The 17,955-nt window shown below is 58.4% G+C and overlaps 5 protein-coding genes across 5 annotated transcripts; 3 read left to right on the top strand and 2 right to left on the bottom strand.

The window, feature by feature from the left end:
- Window positions 1-765: 765 nt before the first annotated feature.
- MFIFM68171_07406 (uncharacterized protein) lies at window positions 766-3,330 on the bottom strand (the record flags this gene model as incomplete). The annotated part of the gene is made up of 2 exons (XM_071062826.1): window positions 766-2,507; window positions 2,565-3,330. The coding sequence occupies 2 exons, from the start codon at window positions 3,328-3,330 to the stop codon at window positions 766-768; spliced, it is 2,508 nt and encodes an 835-aa protein (XP_070918927.1).
- A 757-nt stretch (window positions 3,331-4,087) lies between these two features.
- MFIFM68171_07407 (uncharacterized protein) lies at window positions 4,088-4,545 on the bottom strand (the record flags this gene model as incomplete). The annotated part of the gene is made up of 4 exons (XM_071062827.1): window positions 4,088-4,194; window positions 4,256-4,367; window positions 4,424-4,441; window positions 4,501-4,545. The coding sequence occupies 4 exons, from the start codon at window positions 4,543-4,545 to the stop codon at window positions 4,088-4,090; spliced, it is 282 nt and encodes a 93-aa protein (XP_070918928.1).
- A 1,139-nt stretch (window positions 4,546-5,684) lies between these two features.
- Window positions 5,685-11,474, top strand: MFIFM68171_07408 (uncharacterized protein; the record flags this gene model as incomplete). The annotated part of the gene is made up of 7 exons (XM_071062828.1): window positions 5,685-5,767; window positions 5,822-6,359; window positions 6,407-6,730; window positions 6,777-6,938; window positions 6,994-7,021; window positions 7,068-9,009; window positions 9,590-11,474. The coding sequence occupies 7 exons, from the start codon at window positions 5,685-5,687 to the stop codon at window positions 11,472-11,474; spliced, it is 4,962 nt and encodes a 1,653-aa protein (XP_070918929.1).
- An 815-nt stretch (window positions 11,475-12,289) lies between these two features.
- Window positions 12,290-14,225, top strand: MFIFM68171_07409 (uncharacterized protein; the record flags this gene model as incomplete). The annotated part of the gene is made up of 2 exons (XM_071062829.1): window positions 12,290-13,019; window positions 13,111-14,225. The coding sequence occupies 2 exons, from the start codon at window positions 12,290-12,292 to the stop codon at window positions 14,223-14,225; spliced, it is 1,845 nt and encodes a 614-aa protein (XP_070918930.1).
- A 1,623-nt stretch (window positions 14,226-15,848) lies between these two features.
- CAR1 (Arginase, catabolizes arginine to ornithine and urea) lies at window positions 15,849-17,065 on the top strand (the record flags this gene model as incomplete). Its single annotated transcript, XM_071062830.1, has 3 exons — window positions 15,849-16,052; window positions 16,110-16,693; window positions 16,756-17,065. The coding sequence occupies 3 exons, from the start codon at window positions 15,849-15,851 to the stop codon at window positions 17,063-17,065; spliced, it is 1,098 nt and encodes a 365-aa protein (XP_070918931.1).
- Window positions 17,066-17,955: the final 890 nt, after the last annotated feature.

Below are 17,955 nucleotides of genomic sequence, written 5' to 3' on the forward strand. Positions count from 1 at the left end.
TTATCGTTGCCTCAATCGGCCCCGAGAAAGATACATCTGTGACCGATAGAACCCCAAGTTCGTCATGTGGCATGCCAAAATTCGACAAATAACCGATAAATCGATGCAACGGGAGGGACACTATCATCGGACCGACCCATGTTCGTCTCTAAAAGTCACTATTTGGTGTTGCAAGCCGCCTCTAGCTGAATGGCGTAGAATTTGACGAAGTACGACCACAGTTCGGAGGACCCAGAGCCCTCAAGGATAAACAACCTGGCAACCGCAGGCTAAAGCTGTTCCAATTCGCCAGGTTTCCCGAGCGCCGCAGCATCCTGCCGTTGCCGAAGCTAGGACAGGGCCGAGAGCTCTAGGAGTAAGGCAGAAAAAGCTGATTGATCGGACCACTTTGGGCGAGGCTGAAAGAGGGGTCGGGATGAGAGGGACCTGAGCTGAGCGGCAGACGTTGGTTGCCAAGTCTCGATCCCGATTTAACGTCCCTTGGTGCAGACATTTCAATAGTCTGGCAGCCCCCTCAATAATGGCATGCGCTTGAATGTAGTCCGCACAGCCTCAGAGTGACACCACTAATACCTAACTGCTGTTAGGAAGAGAAAACTTTTGTACGACGTTCTCCAGACACAGCCAAGAGAGGGAAATCTCGGACAGCAGCACAAAATGGGACCAGGAACCAAGACGTCCGCAGTAATATTAGACCCAGGGACGTAGTATCGGTCCTCCAGTTATGGATGAAGCTAAGCGAAGCTTTGGTTTTTCCCATGCTTTTCACATAAGCACAACCCTCCGCCTAGTCCAGATCTGACTGTGTATTGCCCTGTTGTGGGGGAACTCGTCCGAGGCAGTCCAGGCCCCAACCCGCTCAAACACGTCCTGGCCGTCGCCCTCCTTCTTTCGCAAGACCAGACCATAACTGTGCACTTCACTTTCCGAGCGATACACGGTTACCAAATGCAACACTATAAGTTCCCAAGATCCAACTTCGCTTTGCTGTCCGAGCTCCCAATCAGGAAAGAATCGGAGGGAAATGCTATCATCGCCGTCCGATCCCGCCACTGCGAGGGTAGCGCGATCACTAGAGAGACGTCCGATTGCAGCCGGCCCAGTAACAACAAATCTCCCTTCATCGACTGGGCTCCTCGCCTCTGAGACGGATCTTCCCTGATAGAGCGCCTCGGCCTCATCTATTGTAGCTTCAAGGATGACACTCCTTACGCTTACGCTCCGAGAGCCCAACGAGCCCCTGGGAAGCAGCCCAATCCGCCCGTTGGCTGACGCCCACGACCATGACGGAGCACAACAGGGAAACTGCTTCTCTCTTGGGCCTTTCACTACCCACAGCAACCCCAATTCCATGATCCCCGACGCCCATAATCCCGCCAGATACGGTACCTGCGCCCGCTTCTGCACCAACTCAGCCACGCCCGCCAGCGCGACGAGCCTGTCCGACTGCCTCGTCAGCTGGCCCTGGCTATAAGCCGACACCATCTCATACCACCGCTTGTAAAACTCAATCTTTTCTCCAAACGACTGCCTCGACACGGGCCCAAGCGACTGCAGCACATCCAGCGCGCCCCTGATCCCGCGCACGGCCGCGCGCTCGGCCGCGCGCTCGGCATCCACACCACCAGCGCCGCGTCCCGACATCCTGTTCCGCAGCGGACCCAGCACCGCGCCGTCAAGCCACCGGACCAGCTTCCCGTCCCTGACCACATACGGCTCGGTCGCGTACCTCGCGCCGTGCACGTGCAGCTCGGACGCCTGCAGGGTGTTGCACTCGAAGAGCACCACGCCCTCGCAGAAGTGGACGACCCTCCGGGCCAGCAGCCGCTCCTGAAACGCCCAAGCGCGCCCGGTCAGGGGCGCCAGCTCGACCCGCCAGTAGAACAGGTCGCGTATCAGCGGCGGGCTCGAGACGAAGCAGCGCCGAGCCGCCGACGCCATGATGGTCCGCTCCCTCCACGTCGGCGACCGCTCCCGGAAACAGCCCCCCTGAGCGTCGGCGGACGCGGTCGCTGCGATGACGCAGTGCGCGTGCGCGTAGACCTGCCCCATGGTCGGTGATTCCGTGGCCCAGTCGACGGCGGAGTCCTGGAGGATGCAGAGGGAGTCGATCCAGAGGTATTGGACGCCGAGGCGGCGGGTGGCGTGGATTGCGTCGCGGAAGTTGCGGGGGAGCGTAGGTTCGGCGATGGACTCCCGCATGAGCGGCAATGTGCGGGCTGTGAGAGCGTCCGGGATGTTGCCGCCCCAGCAGTGGCTAAGGGCGATGTAGCGCGGTGTTGTAGAGCGAGTAAGGGGACTGAGGTCGGAGTGAGTGTTAACGAGACGCAGGGACGGGGAGGAAAGGGTGCCGACGAAAACCAGGCGTGTCGGGAGGAAGAGGGGCGGCGAAGCGGGGAGACAGCAGGCCGAGTGGTGTTCGCAGTCCTTAATCCAGCTGGCGATGGTGTTGAATGTTGCGCCGGAGCCGGTATGCCCGTGGGGGTCTCGTTCCGCTACCAGAGGTCCTAGAGAAAACGGTCATTGAGTTGCCAGCATCCACTACCTTATCCAATGAAACTCACCCTCGGAAACAAGCAATCCTTTAAATCTCGTCATTCCCCGGGCCTCCAAAAACATGGCCAAATTTGCCGGCCCCTTGGGCCACACCGACCCTTTTACAAACTGCACCCTCAGCTTCACACCGTCGGCTTCCACATTCCCCGGCCCGTGATCCACCATAGTTCCGTACCCCCTAGCGCCATCCCCAACGATAACAGCCCTCCCGGTCTCCTCCTCATCGCCAATCCTCTGACTCATTAGTGCCTCGCACAAACTGCATCCATTCCCAATCTGCCCTTCCATGTCCTCCAGCCCCCCATACAACCGATGCCTCTCGCTAGCCCTCGTGACCAACCACCACGTCCCCCTCAGCAAACTCGACCCCCTCACAACCTCCATGCACCGCTCACAGAGCTGGCTCGCCCAGAACAAGTCCGCATTCCTGAATCGAGGAGTGCGTATCACCAACCGGCCTCCCGAGACGAGGTGGACAAAAGTGTCCACGTTTCCAGCGACCCATCTTATGACGTGGTAGAGGCCATATAAGAAAAGGATGCCCACGGTGGCGCCAATAACGGCGAGGCTAGAGAGGATGACGCCCACTGCTGCGCCGATGTGCTGGTTTTGGGCTAGGCCGGAGGAGAAAAAGACGAGGCCGACTAGGAGAGGGTAGATGATGAGGAGGCAGATGATGGGGAGGATGGGGGGTGTGGATTCAAGGAAGGGCGGGCGGCGCAGGCGGGGTAAGAAGGTGCGGTTCGGATTGATTGCCCTGCGGAAAACGGGCATCTTGATGTGGGCGTGGGGAAAGGGTTGGTTTCAGGCGGCATCGAGAGGACGGTCTGGCAGGAGATTGGGGGTGGGGCCAGGCCATTGATAATTAGAGCGGAGGAACAGACTGAAGAGCGAGTTGAGAATGAGTGTGCCCAATTCCTGCTGCCTTGGAGCAAACAATCCGATGAAACATGAACATGAAGGATGAGGCTGAGGCCAAGGCTGACCCCCTGCCTGGCGTTTACTTTGCTTAGGTAATGAAAGCTTGTCACCGAATGGAGGGGGAAGGGTGGAAGGTGTCTCTGTCCTGCTCGCCACGTCTCTTGGATTTGGAGCAAAAATATTGAGAGGAGGGTATTGGTTATTCAATTCGGTTCATCTGCTATCGGTGCAATATGTAAGCCGCTGTCACTTCTTATACATATCCCGAAGCCTAGACACTGTTATTACACAGTTTGCCATAATCTGCCAGCAGTCCTGGGCCCGCTGTAGGCATGAGGCATACCTTCTGCCCTGTCCTTCTGCCTTGTAACCTGAACGCGTCGATCCAAGGCAACTCATCCAAACCCAAAGCCCCTAGGTTTCGTTATCCTGCCCAGGGGCCCGAAGATGCCCGTCGGGGGCCGATGAGGCCGGAGGTGGCCATCTAGGAGCGAAGAATGGCGTCCCTACCCCCTATGCGAACGGCCGCGCAAACCAACGTTCCATGCCAGGCGTGGAATCTCGCATAACGGGGTCCAACTTCGCTTGTCCAACCATTGGCATCGCGGTTTTATTTTTTCGGCGGCGCTGGAGGTACATCGGTGGGCCGTCCGCGAGCTTGGTTTCGGAGCTCATTTATGAAATGCTTCAAAAAGCCCTCAGTTCGGTGCGGATCGGCTGCAACCACCATAATCAGCTCCTGCTCGCTAGAACCTGCGCATCCGCACGTAACCCGTACCTGTTGCCTCGCCCTGCCGTAAGGGCTCGCTCGGGTCGCGGCCATAGCGTATATCTTCGACAGTTCGGTGTATCCGACGAACACCGCGGTGGAAGCCCGGGCTTCGGAGGATCTGTCGGAGAGCGCAAGTCAGCAGCACGATGGGTTGCAGCGCGCAAGGGACTTTACTTGGGCGACGATGAGGTCCTGAAACAGTTAGCGATTGCGTGCGGAAAACCCCGGGGGTGCATAACGGCATCGTTTACCTCAACCCTCAGATAAACAGCCCATAAGATACGAGCCCATGCCATCCTCGGAGCACTTTACATCGGCGGTGCAATGGAAAGTTAGTACGGAGTGTTCTCGGCTGACGGCGGGATTGACAAGGTGGGAATCGCCCCGCCGCTGCAGGGGAGCAGACGACGCCACGGTATAGCATAAATCTTAAGTGCTTAGTCATCACGCCATGTGCAGCATGTCCCACAGGCCCCAGCAGCTTCCAGTCCTCAGATGACATCGACATCCTTTGAACATACAACAATCCTTCGATCAACACGCATGTTGCAAGCCTGGATCAAATCAAGCAAGATAAATCGCCACACCTTCACTGATACTCGGTATTGCTCGGCTAGTCTGTGCGCCGAGGGCAAATTCCGGTTGGGTGCTATGGGTGTTGGCTCCCGTTGCCATGGCCTTGTTGATAAGCATCCTTCCCGCCCGTCCGCAATCAACAGCCATTGGATTGCTCTCTGAGGTCCTAGTCGCAGGTTTGTGTTTGGGCTTTGCTCAGGCCATGTGCTTTCTTGTCCGCCTTTCCACGTTTCACGTGTAGCGCCTCCTCCCCCGCACTTGACTCTTGAAGCATCCATGGATCCGCCGTTGCAAGTGCAAGGGCCCGGACCTCGGCCTAGGACGACATCCCATGGTCTCGTCAGTTCGGCCGGTTGCATTGTTTGCCACAGCAATGCGCTCTCGCTCACAACGCGGCGAATGGCGGAGCAAGTGCTTCCTCCCGGCGCGGCGAAACAGCCGGTTCGGTTATACTGGCCGGCTTTTCAAGGGCTCGAAAGAGGCGAAGGGACGGCACGGTTGAAGCGTTGGTTGGCCTCGCCGGCCCGTTTCCAGCCAAATCTTGGCAACAAACCAAACAATACGAGGCAAGAAGCTCGAAGCTGACGGTGTTTCGACCAACTCTTACGGCCCAGATGGTGGACCAGTCTGCCGTCATAGCTCGCGGCACAGGGGGGCTAATAACAATGGCGATCGAGACTAAGGACTCTAGCCTGGTACAGCGGCTCGTGATCCCAAAATCGGATGCTTCCCAGCTCCGCCGCTTTCGCATAACCATAGCTCCCAATCCACACATAATTCCATTCTTGTCCGTATCCTGACCTGCAGCGCGATCCTTTGGTGTCACAATACCCGCCCCGTATGATGTTCGTCCAGAAAAATGAGGGCGCAAGAGGATTCGATCAAATCGGTCGGTCTCACGCTCCTCTACGAGCCAGACTGGCCGATCGACCCAGCGGTTGAGTAAGTAAACATTGTTTGTGCTCCTCGCGGTTCCACTGACCATAGCGCGGCTAGCGTTGTCCTCGTGCACGGTATTGGCGGCCATCCGGTCCGATCGTGGAAGTATCAGAGCCAAGCACAGACGCCAACAACCCCTAATTCCACCGTCCGCACCTCGTCTATAAGGAGAAAACTCAAGAAAGCTCCGCCGGTGTCGACCCTACGACGGTCAAATTCGGAGCCGCTACTTGTCAAAGAGCAAGGCTCGTTAGGCAGGTCGAGGAGCCTACTGAGGAAAGGCTCGGCCAAGTCATCCTCGAGGCTCAAGCTAGCCACCAGCTTGGCCGAGCTTGCCGGTCAAGGAGCCGAAGCTGATAGCGACGCATACTGGCCGCTGAGCTTCCTCCCAGCATCGTGTCCAAACGCCAGGGTGTTTACCTGGGGATACCACACGCTCGTCGTGGACAAGAAGCCACTGCGCCTCCAAGGAGACATCTTTGCTCATGCTGAAGAGCTGCTAGTTGAGCTTGCTAGCACCCGCGCAGTGTTGGGCGCTAGACCCCGGCCGATAATCTTTGTTGCCCACTCTACGGGGGGTGTTCTGGTCAAAGAGGTAACCGAGCCGCGCCGCCTTGATGAACCCCGATCTGACATTTGCAGCTCCTTCGGCAATCCGAAGCAGAACGCGATGGGCCGCTTAAAGAGATTCTCCTAGCGACGTCCGCCGTCGTGTTCCTGGGGAGCCCCCACCGCGGGACCGAACACTGCAACCTTGGAGACGCCATCAAGAGCATGGCGAGCGTCACACTACCCATCGACCCCAACGACCCCGTTCTCTCTGAGCTTTGCGGTGCAGACAGCATTGAAGTCGAGCTGGGCCGGCAGACGTTTGTACGCCTGTGGAACGACTACAACTTCCGCGTCAAGACTTTTCAGGAGTCGGTTATTCCGAGTTACAGTCACCCAGAACTTAGGGCAGAAACGGTGAGTTTGCCAGAGAGCCGTTGTCGGCGGCCGCTGACGTGAAAAGACCATACGGCGGCTAGCAAGCTTCATCGGCGACCCTCGAGAAAACGCAGAGACAATTGGGGCTTTGCACGATAATATCTGCAAGTTCGCCTCAGCAGAGGATCTTGGATACCGTGCTCTGGTCAAGTCACTGGCCGCATTCATTGCGGCCGAAGAGGATGCAGTGAGTGTTGGGTTTGGTCACGTATGGATGGGACGAGCTGACGAGTTGCATTCAGCGGCATGTCCTAAGCACCAAGGAAACAGGTTAGTGTCCATGATGCTGCAATAGAAACACACTCACACGCTGCAGAATGTTTGTCCGCCCTCGTCCAGCCACAACTTATCCTTTCGGAAACACACCCGGCCACCTCGTACCCCGGAACATGTCTTTGGCTGTATGATCTACATGATTTCCAAGCATGGCACCATAGAAGCGGCCCGAGCAAATACAGAATTCTCTGGATTAGGGGAGAGTCGGGCTGTGGTAAAACCATCCTGCTAAGATCGCTCCGGAGGAGGCTCGAAAGACAATGGGGCCCAGCCGGCGCCTCGTTTATCTGGAGCACAGCAGGGGGTTACGATGCGACAAGCGTCTTCTTTCCGGGCATCTCTCGGCAGCAGCAGGAAGCCAGCCCGGCAAGCGTTTACCGAAGCCTTCTTTCCCAGCTCTTCCTACTAGACCCCCGTCTCAGGAGGGCCCTTTTAAAGCTGTACAATTACCCGCGGAGCGACCCGCGGACCTTTGACGATGCGCAGGTAGTTTCTTTCTTCGCTGACTACTACGTCAACCATAGAATCGAGACACCCGCCAGAAGGACATTTATCTTTGTCGAGATAGCAGATGACGCAGGTCAGGCTTACGTTCGGGAGCTGCTGGGCCGTTTGTCGCAGCTAGCACGCAACTCGGAGTTTAGCATCTGCGTCGCAAGCGCCTACCACCCGGAGATCGACGATGATAAGACAATAAGCATCCCAATGCACCTTCGCAACACCGATGATATCCTGCGCTATGTTAATCTGAACTTGGTGGCAGAGTGGGAGGAGCGGAACCGGATTGTCATGTGTATCGGGCAAAAGTCAGGGGGCGTATTCCTCTGGGCCGAGATCGTTGTCAACATCCTAAACGCCGCTATCATAGAAGGCGCAACGCAGGAGATGATCGAGTACACGCTCGAAGAAGTCCCCGGAGATCTTCACGGCCTGTACGAGTGGATGCTATCCACGCTCAACGAGCGGGAAAAGGCGGAATCCCTGATCCTTTTTCAGTGGGTGATCCTCGCCGCCCAGCCGATGCGCCTCAACGACCTGTTTACAGCCATCCGCCTCACCGATCCCGACCCCTTTGCTTCGTACCAGGAGCTCGGCCCGTTCATGGCCCTTAACATTGGCAAGCCGTTTTCGATGCGCGACCTCCGGCAGCTCCGAAACTCGGAAATCACCTCGGACACGCCCGACCAGTTCCACCGCTGGCTACGAGCCCGCTCCATCGGCCTCCTCGAGCTCAAATCCGACAACGATGATGACAACCGCCAGCCAGTAACCAACGAGCCCCTCGGCCTCCAACGCGTGCAGCCCATCCACAGCTCCGTGCGCTCCTTCTTCCTCTCCGGCCGGGGTTTTGCCTGTCTCGCCTCAGTCAACCCCCCCATCTCCGCATCTCTCTCCCCAACCGACTTCATCGACATCTCCCATTACGCCCTCCTCCGCGCCTGCCTGACATACCTCAACATGCGGGACTTTGAGAGTCTTGGTCCCTCCAAACGACGCCACCACTACCATGCAACCGACAGATCCCCGCAATCACCCGACTCGATAAAACTCGACACCTGGTACCACCCCCCGGCAACGGTCTCCTCCCAACGCCACCTCGTCATGTCGTCCTACCCCTTCCTCCAATACGCCGTCGAGAATCTCCTATTCCATCTCCTCTCCCCGACCCCGTTCCGCTACTTCCTGCCGCAGCACGAGGTGCTGATGGCCTTCTCGGCGAACAACTTCCGCTTGTGGAAGAGGTGGACCTCGCTGCTGGGGACGCGTGATGCGGAGGTTATCATTGCGAGGCATACCACAACCACCACCACCGGCGGTACCGGCGGTGTCACTTCGTCGCCCTCGTCGCCCTCATCGCTTTCCTCCTTCTCCCCCTCGTCGGCGGGCGGGGCGGGGGCGGGGGCGAAGCAGGTCGCTGCGCTGTTGAGCCCCGTGTTTGGGGCGCGGTTCCGGCTCGAGAGGGTGCTCAGGAAGTTGGAGCGGTTAGCTGCCGGCGCGGAGGGAGCGGGGAGGCGGGCGGGGGGGCCAGAGCCTGTCACGCCGGTCGGAGGGTATGAGGGGGATTACAATGTGCGTTCGCCGCCGCGGGCGCAAGGGGCAGGGGGGATGGGAGGTGGGGGGCGGGGGCCTGGGTTGTCTGAGCCATTGAGGCTGCCTGTACCGGTGTCGGCGGGCGGGAAAATGGCAGAGCGGTTGCGGGGACCTGTGAAGGGGAGAATTGGGAATAGGAGAACTGGGGGCACGAGAGGCGCGGGCGATAGGAAGTTACAGGTGGGGCTGGGATTGGAGGAAGGGTTTGGTGTCGGGCTGGCCGTGTAAGGTCGTAAATATTTTGCGTTGTATACTACATGTGCGGTAGTGTGTTATTGGCACTTAACTAGTCGGTTGCGGTTGAGTATCGTGAAGTCAACGGTCTTTGTATAATGAACAGCTGAGATGGACCACTTTATAACCCTAACCCCTATTTCGTGGCTTCTCTGCCTGCCGGAACCGACTCCGGGCGGTCGGTAGCGGCAGAATCCGTTATCGGACCGTTATCAAAACTTTTTGGTTTCATCGCAGGCTCCGCGTAGATTCGCGCATGCAGCTCAAAAGCCGGCCATCTCCGATCGGCGCACGCCTCATTCCCATGTTATTACTTCGCTACCATGCACGCACGCTATTTTCGAGGCCCGAGAAGGGCTGCTTCTCCGCACAGCAGCTGAGACGCTTCTCTGGTCTCGGTCTCTCAGCGGACAAGCTGATCGCGACAAACAAGGTGGCCCAGGCCCTGTACGATAGCAATGTCTGGACCTGGTCTCGCGGAGGCAAAAAGGCCAAGACGGACCGCTACCGCGTCAACGTCGTTGGGGAAGAGCTGTGCGACGACATTCTCAATTACTTTGGACACACGCTAAACCGGCACAAAGGGTGCGACCTGATCGACATTTTTCCGGGGGTTGGAACCTGGAGCCAGAAACTCCACGACGTCCTTGAGCCCCGCTCCCACCTTCTCCTCGAGCCCGAAGAGGAGTTCTACAGGCCCTACCTCGAGCCACTACTCAAGCGGCCCGGCACAAAGCTGCTGCCGGAGTCTGGCATCGTGTGGGAGGAGCTTTCAAGTGTCCTCACCCCCGAACACCTACCGCACCAGGTCGAGCGAAGATACTCGACATCAGAAACACCCGAACGCAATGATACCTTACTGGTTACGATTAATCTCTCATTATACCCGAAAAAGAAGTTCCGAACTTTCGGTAGCCTGGTGCAGCTCGTGCTATTCCAGCTCATCTCGTCGATCCGCCCAGGGTCGCTCCTCCAGAGATATGGCTTGGTGCGGATGCTTATATGGGTGGCGGACGACGAAAAGGCAAGCTTACTACCGCGAAGCCTACAGAGACGGAGGAAGACTGTTGTGGAGACTGAGCTAAGCACCGAGTGGGTCTGCGAGGTTGCCGGCGCCGACCATGTCGACGAAACCGGTACCAAGCCGTCGAGCTGGTTCAAGCGCGACATGAGCATTGATATGGAGCAAACAAGAAAGGTTCTTCGACGGATGCGGAAAGAGAAATTCATCACACCACCCGGGCGAGAGACGCTGGCCTTGAAACAGGTCTTCGAATTAGGGAAGAAGCGAGGCGCGGTTGCCGGTAAGCAAGCGGTCCGTATCGCGCGGTCCTACCAGGGTGAGAAGGAAAAGCTTGAGTCGGATTTTGAAGCGGGCTTGTTTGATGAACACTCGGCTGAGCACAAGCGACTCAAGACGCTTCAATACTGGGCCAACTGGAACACGAAGCGTGGCGACTATATCCATAAGCTGCTCCAGATGCGCGCCAAAGCCATCGACCTAGTCAAGAAAGGCGACTCTACCGGCAAGGCGCAGAAGTTGATGGATGATCTCGCATACGAGGTCAACACGCTCGACAAAAACCTCCGGCTGCAGTACCTCCTCGCGCGTGACAACCTGCACTCGGTCCAAGTTGATCCCCCCATCCTCAGTTGGGACAACCGCTACGCCGAGCCGCTAGTTGTCAAGCCGACCGAGTTCTTCCCTAACGTGCCCTGCGCGCTGCTTGACATCCAACCGGGGGCGGCCGCCCCGATCCTCCGCGACATAGGTCCCCGCTCGACCCGCGCCGGCGACATGTTCGACCTGATCCTGCGCAGCCTGATGTCGAACTCGACCCATCCCATCAGCAAGGCGCTCGACCTTATCTATCCGGGTGCCGGCGAGGGCGTCTACCTCAACTGCCCCAGCCTGCGGGACCCGCATCGCGGCGGGTCGCCGATGCGGGGGTGGGACGAGCCGACACCGAGGGGTCTCACCAAGGAGCAGTTCGTCGATATAATCACGGCGTGGACCGAATGGCCGTTTCACCCGACATATGCGCAGCTGGTGTCCAGGACGTTGGACGAGGCTGCAGAAGAGGAAGAGGCCATAATGGGCAACCACGCTACAGTCGAGTAAGTGTGAAGGGTTGGTCCGCTTCTTGACGCGTTGGGAGCGTGGATGGACGGGAAATCTGTTGTAAGATACTGTATCATAGATTTTGCATCTACGACAAGAGACGTTTGATAGACAAACTATCTACTGTACATATCCATAGGTTTGTGGACGACTTTCTCCACGAGCATTTTAAGGTCGGACTCCCGAGGGTGATCGGCCCAACGCTGCATTCGATCGCACGACACCTCTCGATTAACCGCCAACACATACTATGTATATCTGTCCCAGGTTCCGGTAATTCCGAGAGGAGGGTTTCCCCACCTAAATATCCCGACAATAAAGATTGACAGGCGGGGCCGCATGGCATGGGGAGGGTCCAAAGGGTTTCCCGTTTTGACATGCCTGTCCATTTGGGGGTTGGCGTCGCCGTACTTTTTTTGGTCTGTATCACTCACCCCTGTTTTTCAATAATTCCACGGCGCAGTGCGTGCCTGGTGCGGCTGCAGATGGCGCCCCCTTTCTTTTCTTCCTAGGTTTGTGGCTTTCTTTCTGGTGTCATTTTCGTGGAACTCGCACTCTTTTGCGAAGCACATTTTCCAGTTGAGCCTCTATAACCACTTTTCTGCGAACGGTGAGAACCCCACCTATCCCGGTCCCTGTGACGGAACAACTGGGGCCTTTGGGTTTCGAGACGTCCCGCCGGGCCAATCGTGACCGGGCACGGTCAACCGAAAAACGATTGAAGTCGCCAATCGCCGACTTGGATAATCACGACGAAAGGGCCGATTAGGCCGATTCCGTTTGCTTGCTCCTTTACGCGATGACCGCTTAGCAAGATGGCATTCCCGCGACGTCCTTCGGCCGTCTTGCGATACGCACTACCGGCGCTCCTCCTAACGCTAGGCTTCTATCTGCTAAGTGGACCCGGATATTTTACATCAGAGGTCGGCCGGCTCCCGAGGCCGTGGGGCCGCAAGTACGGACCAAACCACCACCCCATCGACGACCTAATCCGCGCCGCCGACAACGAGTCTGCCGAGAAGCTCTCCCGCGCGTCGCAGACACTCCCTGACGCCGCCGCGCGCTACCGAGAGCGACGGGGCCGGCACCCCCCGCCGGGGTTTGATAAATGGTACGAGTTTGCAAAGGAGAGAGACGCCATTATTGTCGAGGACTTTTGGGACCAGATCTACCATGACCTCGAACCCTTCTGGGCGCTTAGCCCGGCGCGTATCCGCAAGGATGCCTGGGATTTCGAGATGCGCATCGAGATCCGCGACGGCAAGGCGTCGTCGGGGAGCGACTGGTTCTGGACCAAAATCTGGCTGAAACTGATCGGCACAATCGAGCACCTGCTGCCTGACATGGACCTGGCGCTGAACGCCATGGACGAGCCGAGGCTGGTGGTCCCGTGGGAGGAAATCGACGAGTACATGAAGCAGGCGGCCAAGACGAGGAACATGGCAGATGTGAGGAGCGTGGTGTCAGAGTTCCAGAAGCTGCCCGCCCCCGGCGAAGGACCCGAAAAGGATGAGAAGACGCCGGACAAGGAGTGGGAAGGCGAAAGTACGTCCATCCGCCCGATCTCTCCGTTTCTGCCCTGGTATTCCTATTCTCTGCTTTTTGAGCTTCACGCTAACCCCTCATTCTGTAACAGAACACTACTGGCTCATAGCGCGGCGCGGCTGCGCGCCCGACAGCGCCGCACGCAAAGCCGACGTCATCACCGACTTCGACATGACGCCGCTGATCCGGAGCAGCTTCGGGCTCGAGCACATGCGCGACGGCTACGTGGCCAACTACACGCTCAGCACCGACGTGTGCCACCAGCCGGACCTGCAGGGGCTCGAGGGCATCTTCGTGCGGCCGCTCAGCACGTCGGCGACGCGGACGCTCTTCCCCATGTTCGGCGGCTCCAAGCTGGCCATCAACAACGAGATCCTCCTGCCGGCGCCCATGTACTGGAACGAGGAGGAGCGCTTCATGGGCGCCGAGGGCGCCGACATCCCCTGGTCCGAGAAGCGCGACGCCGTCGTCTGGCGCGGCGTCGCCACGGGCGGGCGCAACACGGAGCACAACTGGCGCGCCTTCCAGCGCCACCGCTTCGTGGCCATGAACAACGCCACGCAGCTCGCGCTGGCCGAGCACGGCGGCGAGGGCGAGGCGCCCCTCAACTTTGCCCTGCCGCCCAAGCAGTACGGCCTGGCGTCGCGCCGCGAGGGCAAGCTGGCCGAGTGGGTGGGGTCCTGGGCCGACGTCGCCTTCACGGACCTCATGTGCGGCTACAAGGACCTGTTCGGGGTCGGCTGCAACTACACGGGCCCGTACTACGACGTCGCGCTCGGCATGCCCATGGCGAAGCAGTTCACGCGCAAGTACCTGCCCGACATCGACGGCAACAGCTTCAGCGGGCGGTACCTGGGCTTCCTACGGTCTACGAGCCTGCCCATCAAGGCGACGCTGTGGAGGGAGTGGCACGACAGCCGCCTGATCGCCTGGAAGCACTTTGTGCCCATGGATAGCCGGTTCGGGGACTGGTACGGCATCATGGAGTACTTCCTGGGAGACGAGGCGAGGGGCGTCAAGGGGCATGACGACGTCGCCCAGAAGATCGCCCTGGAAGGGAAAAGCTGGGCAGACAAGGTGCTGAGGAAAGAGGATATGCAAGTTTACGTGCTGAGACTGTTGCTCGAGTATGCGAGGGTGTCGGACGAGCGGAGGGAGAACATGGGCTGGGTTGAGGACCTGCTCGAGGACGATAGGTGGGTGTGAGAGCACCGTCCTCCGGCATCGCTCGGCGTCGCGTTTGTGTTTTCTTGTTGCGAAGAGGTTTGATGCTACTGCACTGCGACACCGGGCTATATATTGGTTACTAGCTCGGGTAATGATCGCTGGTGTCAACCTCGATATCTGGGTCGGAAGGTGTAGACAGCCCGGTTTAGGCTGCATTGATCCTGATGGGCGCTGGGTTCGACATGGAGGTAGCCATGGCGCATCACAGTCGGGAAAGACGGGGCGTTTCTCATTGAGGACAATCGGCTGCTTGGATGAGGGCTTCGGCTAGGAACCGGGCGTTACTGGGCGATCACCAGTCTGCATTTAGAATATTTGGGTTGCGTTCTTCGGATAATAGTGGTAATCGGAGAAGGCCTTCTTGGTAGACAAAACAAGATATATCTTGGTCTTCTGAGTTAGGGGAATGGGGCGATCTGTCTCGTGGAATGCAAGGTACCTACCGTGCCTTAGATTCAGTTGAGAGGCGGGTTCCTGCTTGTGACGTCTGCGTCTCTCCGCTTTGACCAGGATCTCGTGACACTCAACACCGCGAGTCCTTGCCAGGTGTTGGGGCCCGATAATCTCTTACCTAAGACCTGATCCCGTGCCCATCTCAAACGACCAAAGACAAGCGGCGTCCAGCGGTGAGCGGGCCAGAGCGACGGCCGAAGGCGCGGAGGGCTGCGACGAGTGCTGAAGCAACGGAGCGGATGGGCCGGCTATTTCCGGCGGTATCCGCCCGTGGCTAACGTCCTGCCGTTAACTGCAATCGCACTTATAACTTAACGGCAATCGGGTCCGAGACCAGGTTCCGGTCTCCAATCTCTGGCTCCCGAGTTACTCATGTGAGTGAATTACGGGCAGGGAAAAATCCAGGGATGTGAGGGACATAAAAGGACCGAGTCACCGGCCATGGAGCGAGCCCAGGTGGAACCTCTCCTGTGGAAGACTCGGGGTACCGCTGGAAGGACATGAAGAGATAATCTTATCTTTTCCATCAGTGCTCCGCTTCTATCTGGAGGTTAAAAAAGAGCCTTTTATCCAGCAGGAGGACGTTGTTTCTGCTTCGTTCTGTTGTCATCCTAGCAGACCCGACGATTATCCCGCACTTCGACATCCTCGCTCACGCGGTCGCACAAAGACGGGCCCGCCGCCACCGCCCCTATCTATCCTTTAATCGCTGCGTCAGCGTCTCGTGGCTCAGCCCAACAACGGTAAGTTTCGAGTCTATTGTTGGCTCTCCCATCCGCTTGATACCGCTTTTCGGCAGAAGCTATCGAAGTATTCGGCCCCACCATCTGACCCAGCGGCCATCAAGGTTTCCGCCCCTTCAATCCTTGGCAACGGGGGCGTCATTACGCAGATCCCGCGCCGGCCTCCCTTGCCGGGCCATGTGCTTGTCTGGGTCCGTGTCTGCCGTTTTCTGCTCGCGAGGGAGCGATAAAGGCCCTTCTTCACCCTCGTTTCAGCTGTCTGTCTTTTCCGGCGTTTGGCCCTAACAGTTGACAGAATCTAAACAGCAACGAGTTACAAGTCCCTTTCTCCCGCTAGCACCCCGCCGCATCCCCATCGCCCTACCTCGATCACCCGAGACTACTGTACCTCTGAGCCTCCCAGCCGATGTCTCCCTCCCGCCTTAGTGACTACGATAGCGCAACGCTACCGTCTTCCAAAAGCACCGGCGCGGTGCAAGACGCTCCCTCACCCACCTCGAGCACCCGTTCCTTCCACTTTGGCAAGATGAATACGTCCCTCATCCAGTCCAAATTCCTCTCGCGCCCAGAGGACCTCGGCATTGTTGCCGTGGGCTTCTCCGGCGGGCAGGTGCGTCACGCTGACCCTTAGGTGTCGACTCCCCCTTTTTCTGACGGGTGACAACAGGGCAAAGCCGGTGTCGATGGCGGTCCCGCCGCGCTCCTCGAGTCCGGCCTCATCAACCAAATCCGCGACGAACTAGGCTACAACCTGTACGGTCATGACGCGGTGCACCTCTACAAGGACCTAGTCCCCTCACACGACCCGCCGTACCGCAACATGAAGAACCCCCGAGCTGTGTCGGCCGTGACGCGCCGCATCGCCGAGCAGGTGCACTCGCACGCAAAGGAGGGCAGGCTGGTCCTGACGCTCGGCGGCGATCACAGCATCGCCATCGGCACCATCGCGGGCACGGCAAAGGCGGTGCGGGAGCGCCTCGGCCGGGAGATGGCCGTCATTTGGGTGGATGCGCACGCTGATATCAATACTCCCGAGACCAGCGGCAGCGGGAATATCCACGGCATGCCGGTGAGCTTCCTGACCGGCCTGGCGAGGGAGAACAAGGAGGAATTCTTTGGGTGGCTCGAGGACGAGCACCGCATCAGCGTCAGGAAACTGGTTTATATTGGGTTGAGAGACGTCGATGCTGGGGAAAAGAGGATCCTGAGGGAGAACGGGATCAAGGCTTTTAGCATGTATGATATTGATCGGTGGGTTTCTCCAAAACGTCGTCCTGCAGCGAGAGCAATGGCTGACATGTGTTGCGAAATAGGCACGGCATCGGTCGCGTCATGGAGATGGCGCTCGCCCATATCGGCAATGACACGCCCATCCACCTGTCGTTTGACGTCGACGCGCTAGATCCCATGTGGGCGCCGTCGACAGGCACCCCCGTGCGCGGTGGCCTGACGCTGCGCGAGGGCGACTACATCTGCGAGAGCGTGCATGAGACGGGCAGTCTCGTCGCCGTCGACTTGGTCGAGGTCAACCCCAGCCTGGCGACCAACGAAATGCAGGCTCACGAAACAGTGAGGGCCGGGTGCTCTCTCGTACGGTGTGCGCTCGGCGAGAGCCTGCTGTGATGCGTTGCACAGGCGAGAAGGGGGGGTTATGGGGAGACGGAAAGGCGATGCAATGGCACGATTGACTCGTTGAACCGCTTAGAACTGTCATCAGGGGGAGAGACCTCTCACTCGTGCCCAACGGCGTTGACGGATTGCTTTTTTGGGATTGGGTCCACTTTGCGTCTCTGGAGCTGCAATCCCCGGTTGACAGTACGCAATAGACAATACCAGGTAGACACAATGTCATACATAGAACATGTGTGCAGCAGGAAGCGGTCGTGCCGCTCTGGATCGAGATCACAGGCAAGATCTGCCGCGGTCCCTGGCAGGGGTTTCATTTTTGAACCAGGTTGGGGGGGGGTGGGAGGCACCCGCCACCGTCATTTTTAGCAGCTGCCCAACGGCCCAGCCACCCACATGGAACAAACGCCTCCACACCCCACGCCAGCCCGAACGCCGATTCCAGGCACAATGAACATTCTGGGGATGAATGCATGTCTGAGTTGTCCGTGGATGAATTGATGCGTCCCGCTCCCACTCAATGCGTCATCATATTGAGACCCAACTTCTGCCCGATCAACAGGGAACAGCATTGGTCGCGATGATTCCTCGCCCTTATTCTCCCCTCGTTCGATTGCGTTCGTGATTCAACGCCCTGTTGCGAGCCCCGTTTCCCGGTTGATCAATCGCATCAATTGCAGGCGGGAGCCACAGACGATCCCTGTCAATCCCCGCGGTGCGTCGAGCCAGCCAGGCACCGAGAAAGCGCGCGCCAAGACCATCTTTTAGCTCCCGAGCGAAAATCCCCAAAAAACGACGAGGCCGGCGCGGCGCGGCACGGAAATCCTCAAGGAAACCTAACCGGCTCCCGCATCGCATTCGATCGCATCTGGTCGCATTGCCGTCGC

Source organism: Madurella fahalii (assembly GCF_045866475.1).
Source record: "Madurella fahalii IFM 68171 DNA, scaffold_4, whole genome shotgun sequence".
NCBI lineage: Eukaryota > Fungi > Ascomycota > Sordariomycetes > Sordariales > Madurella > Madurella fahalii.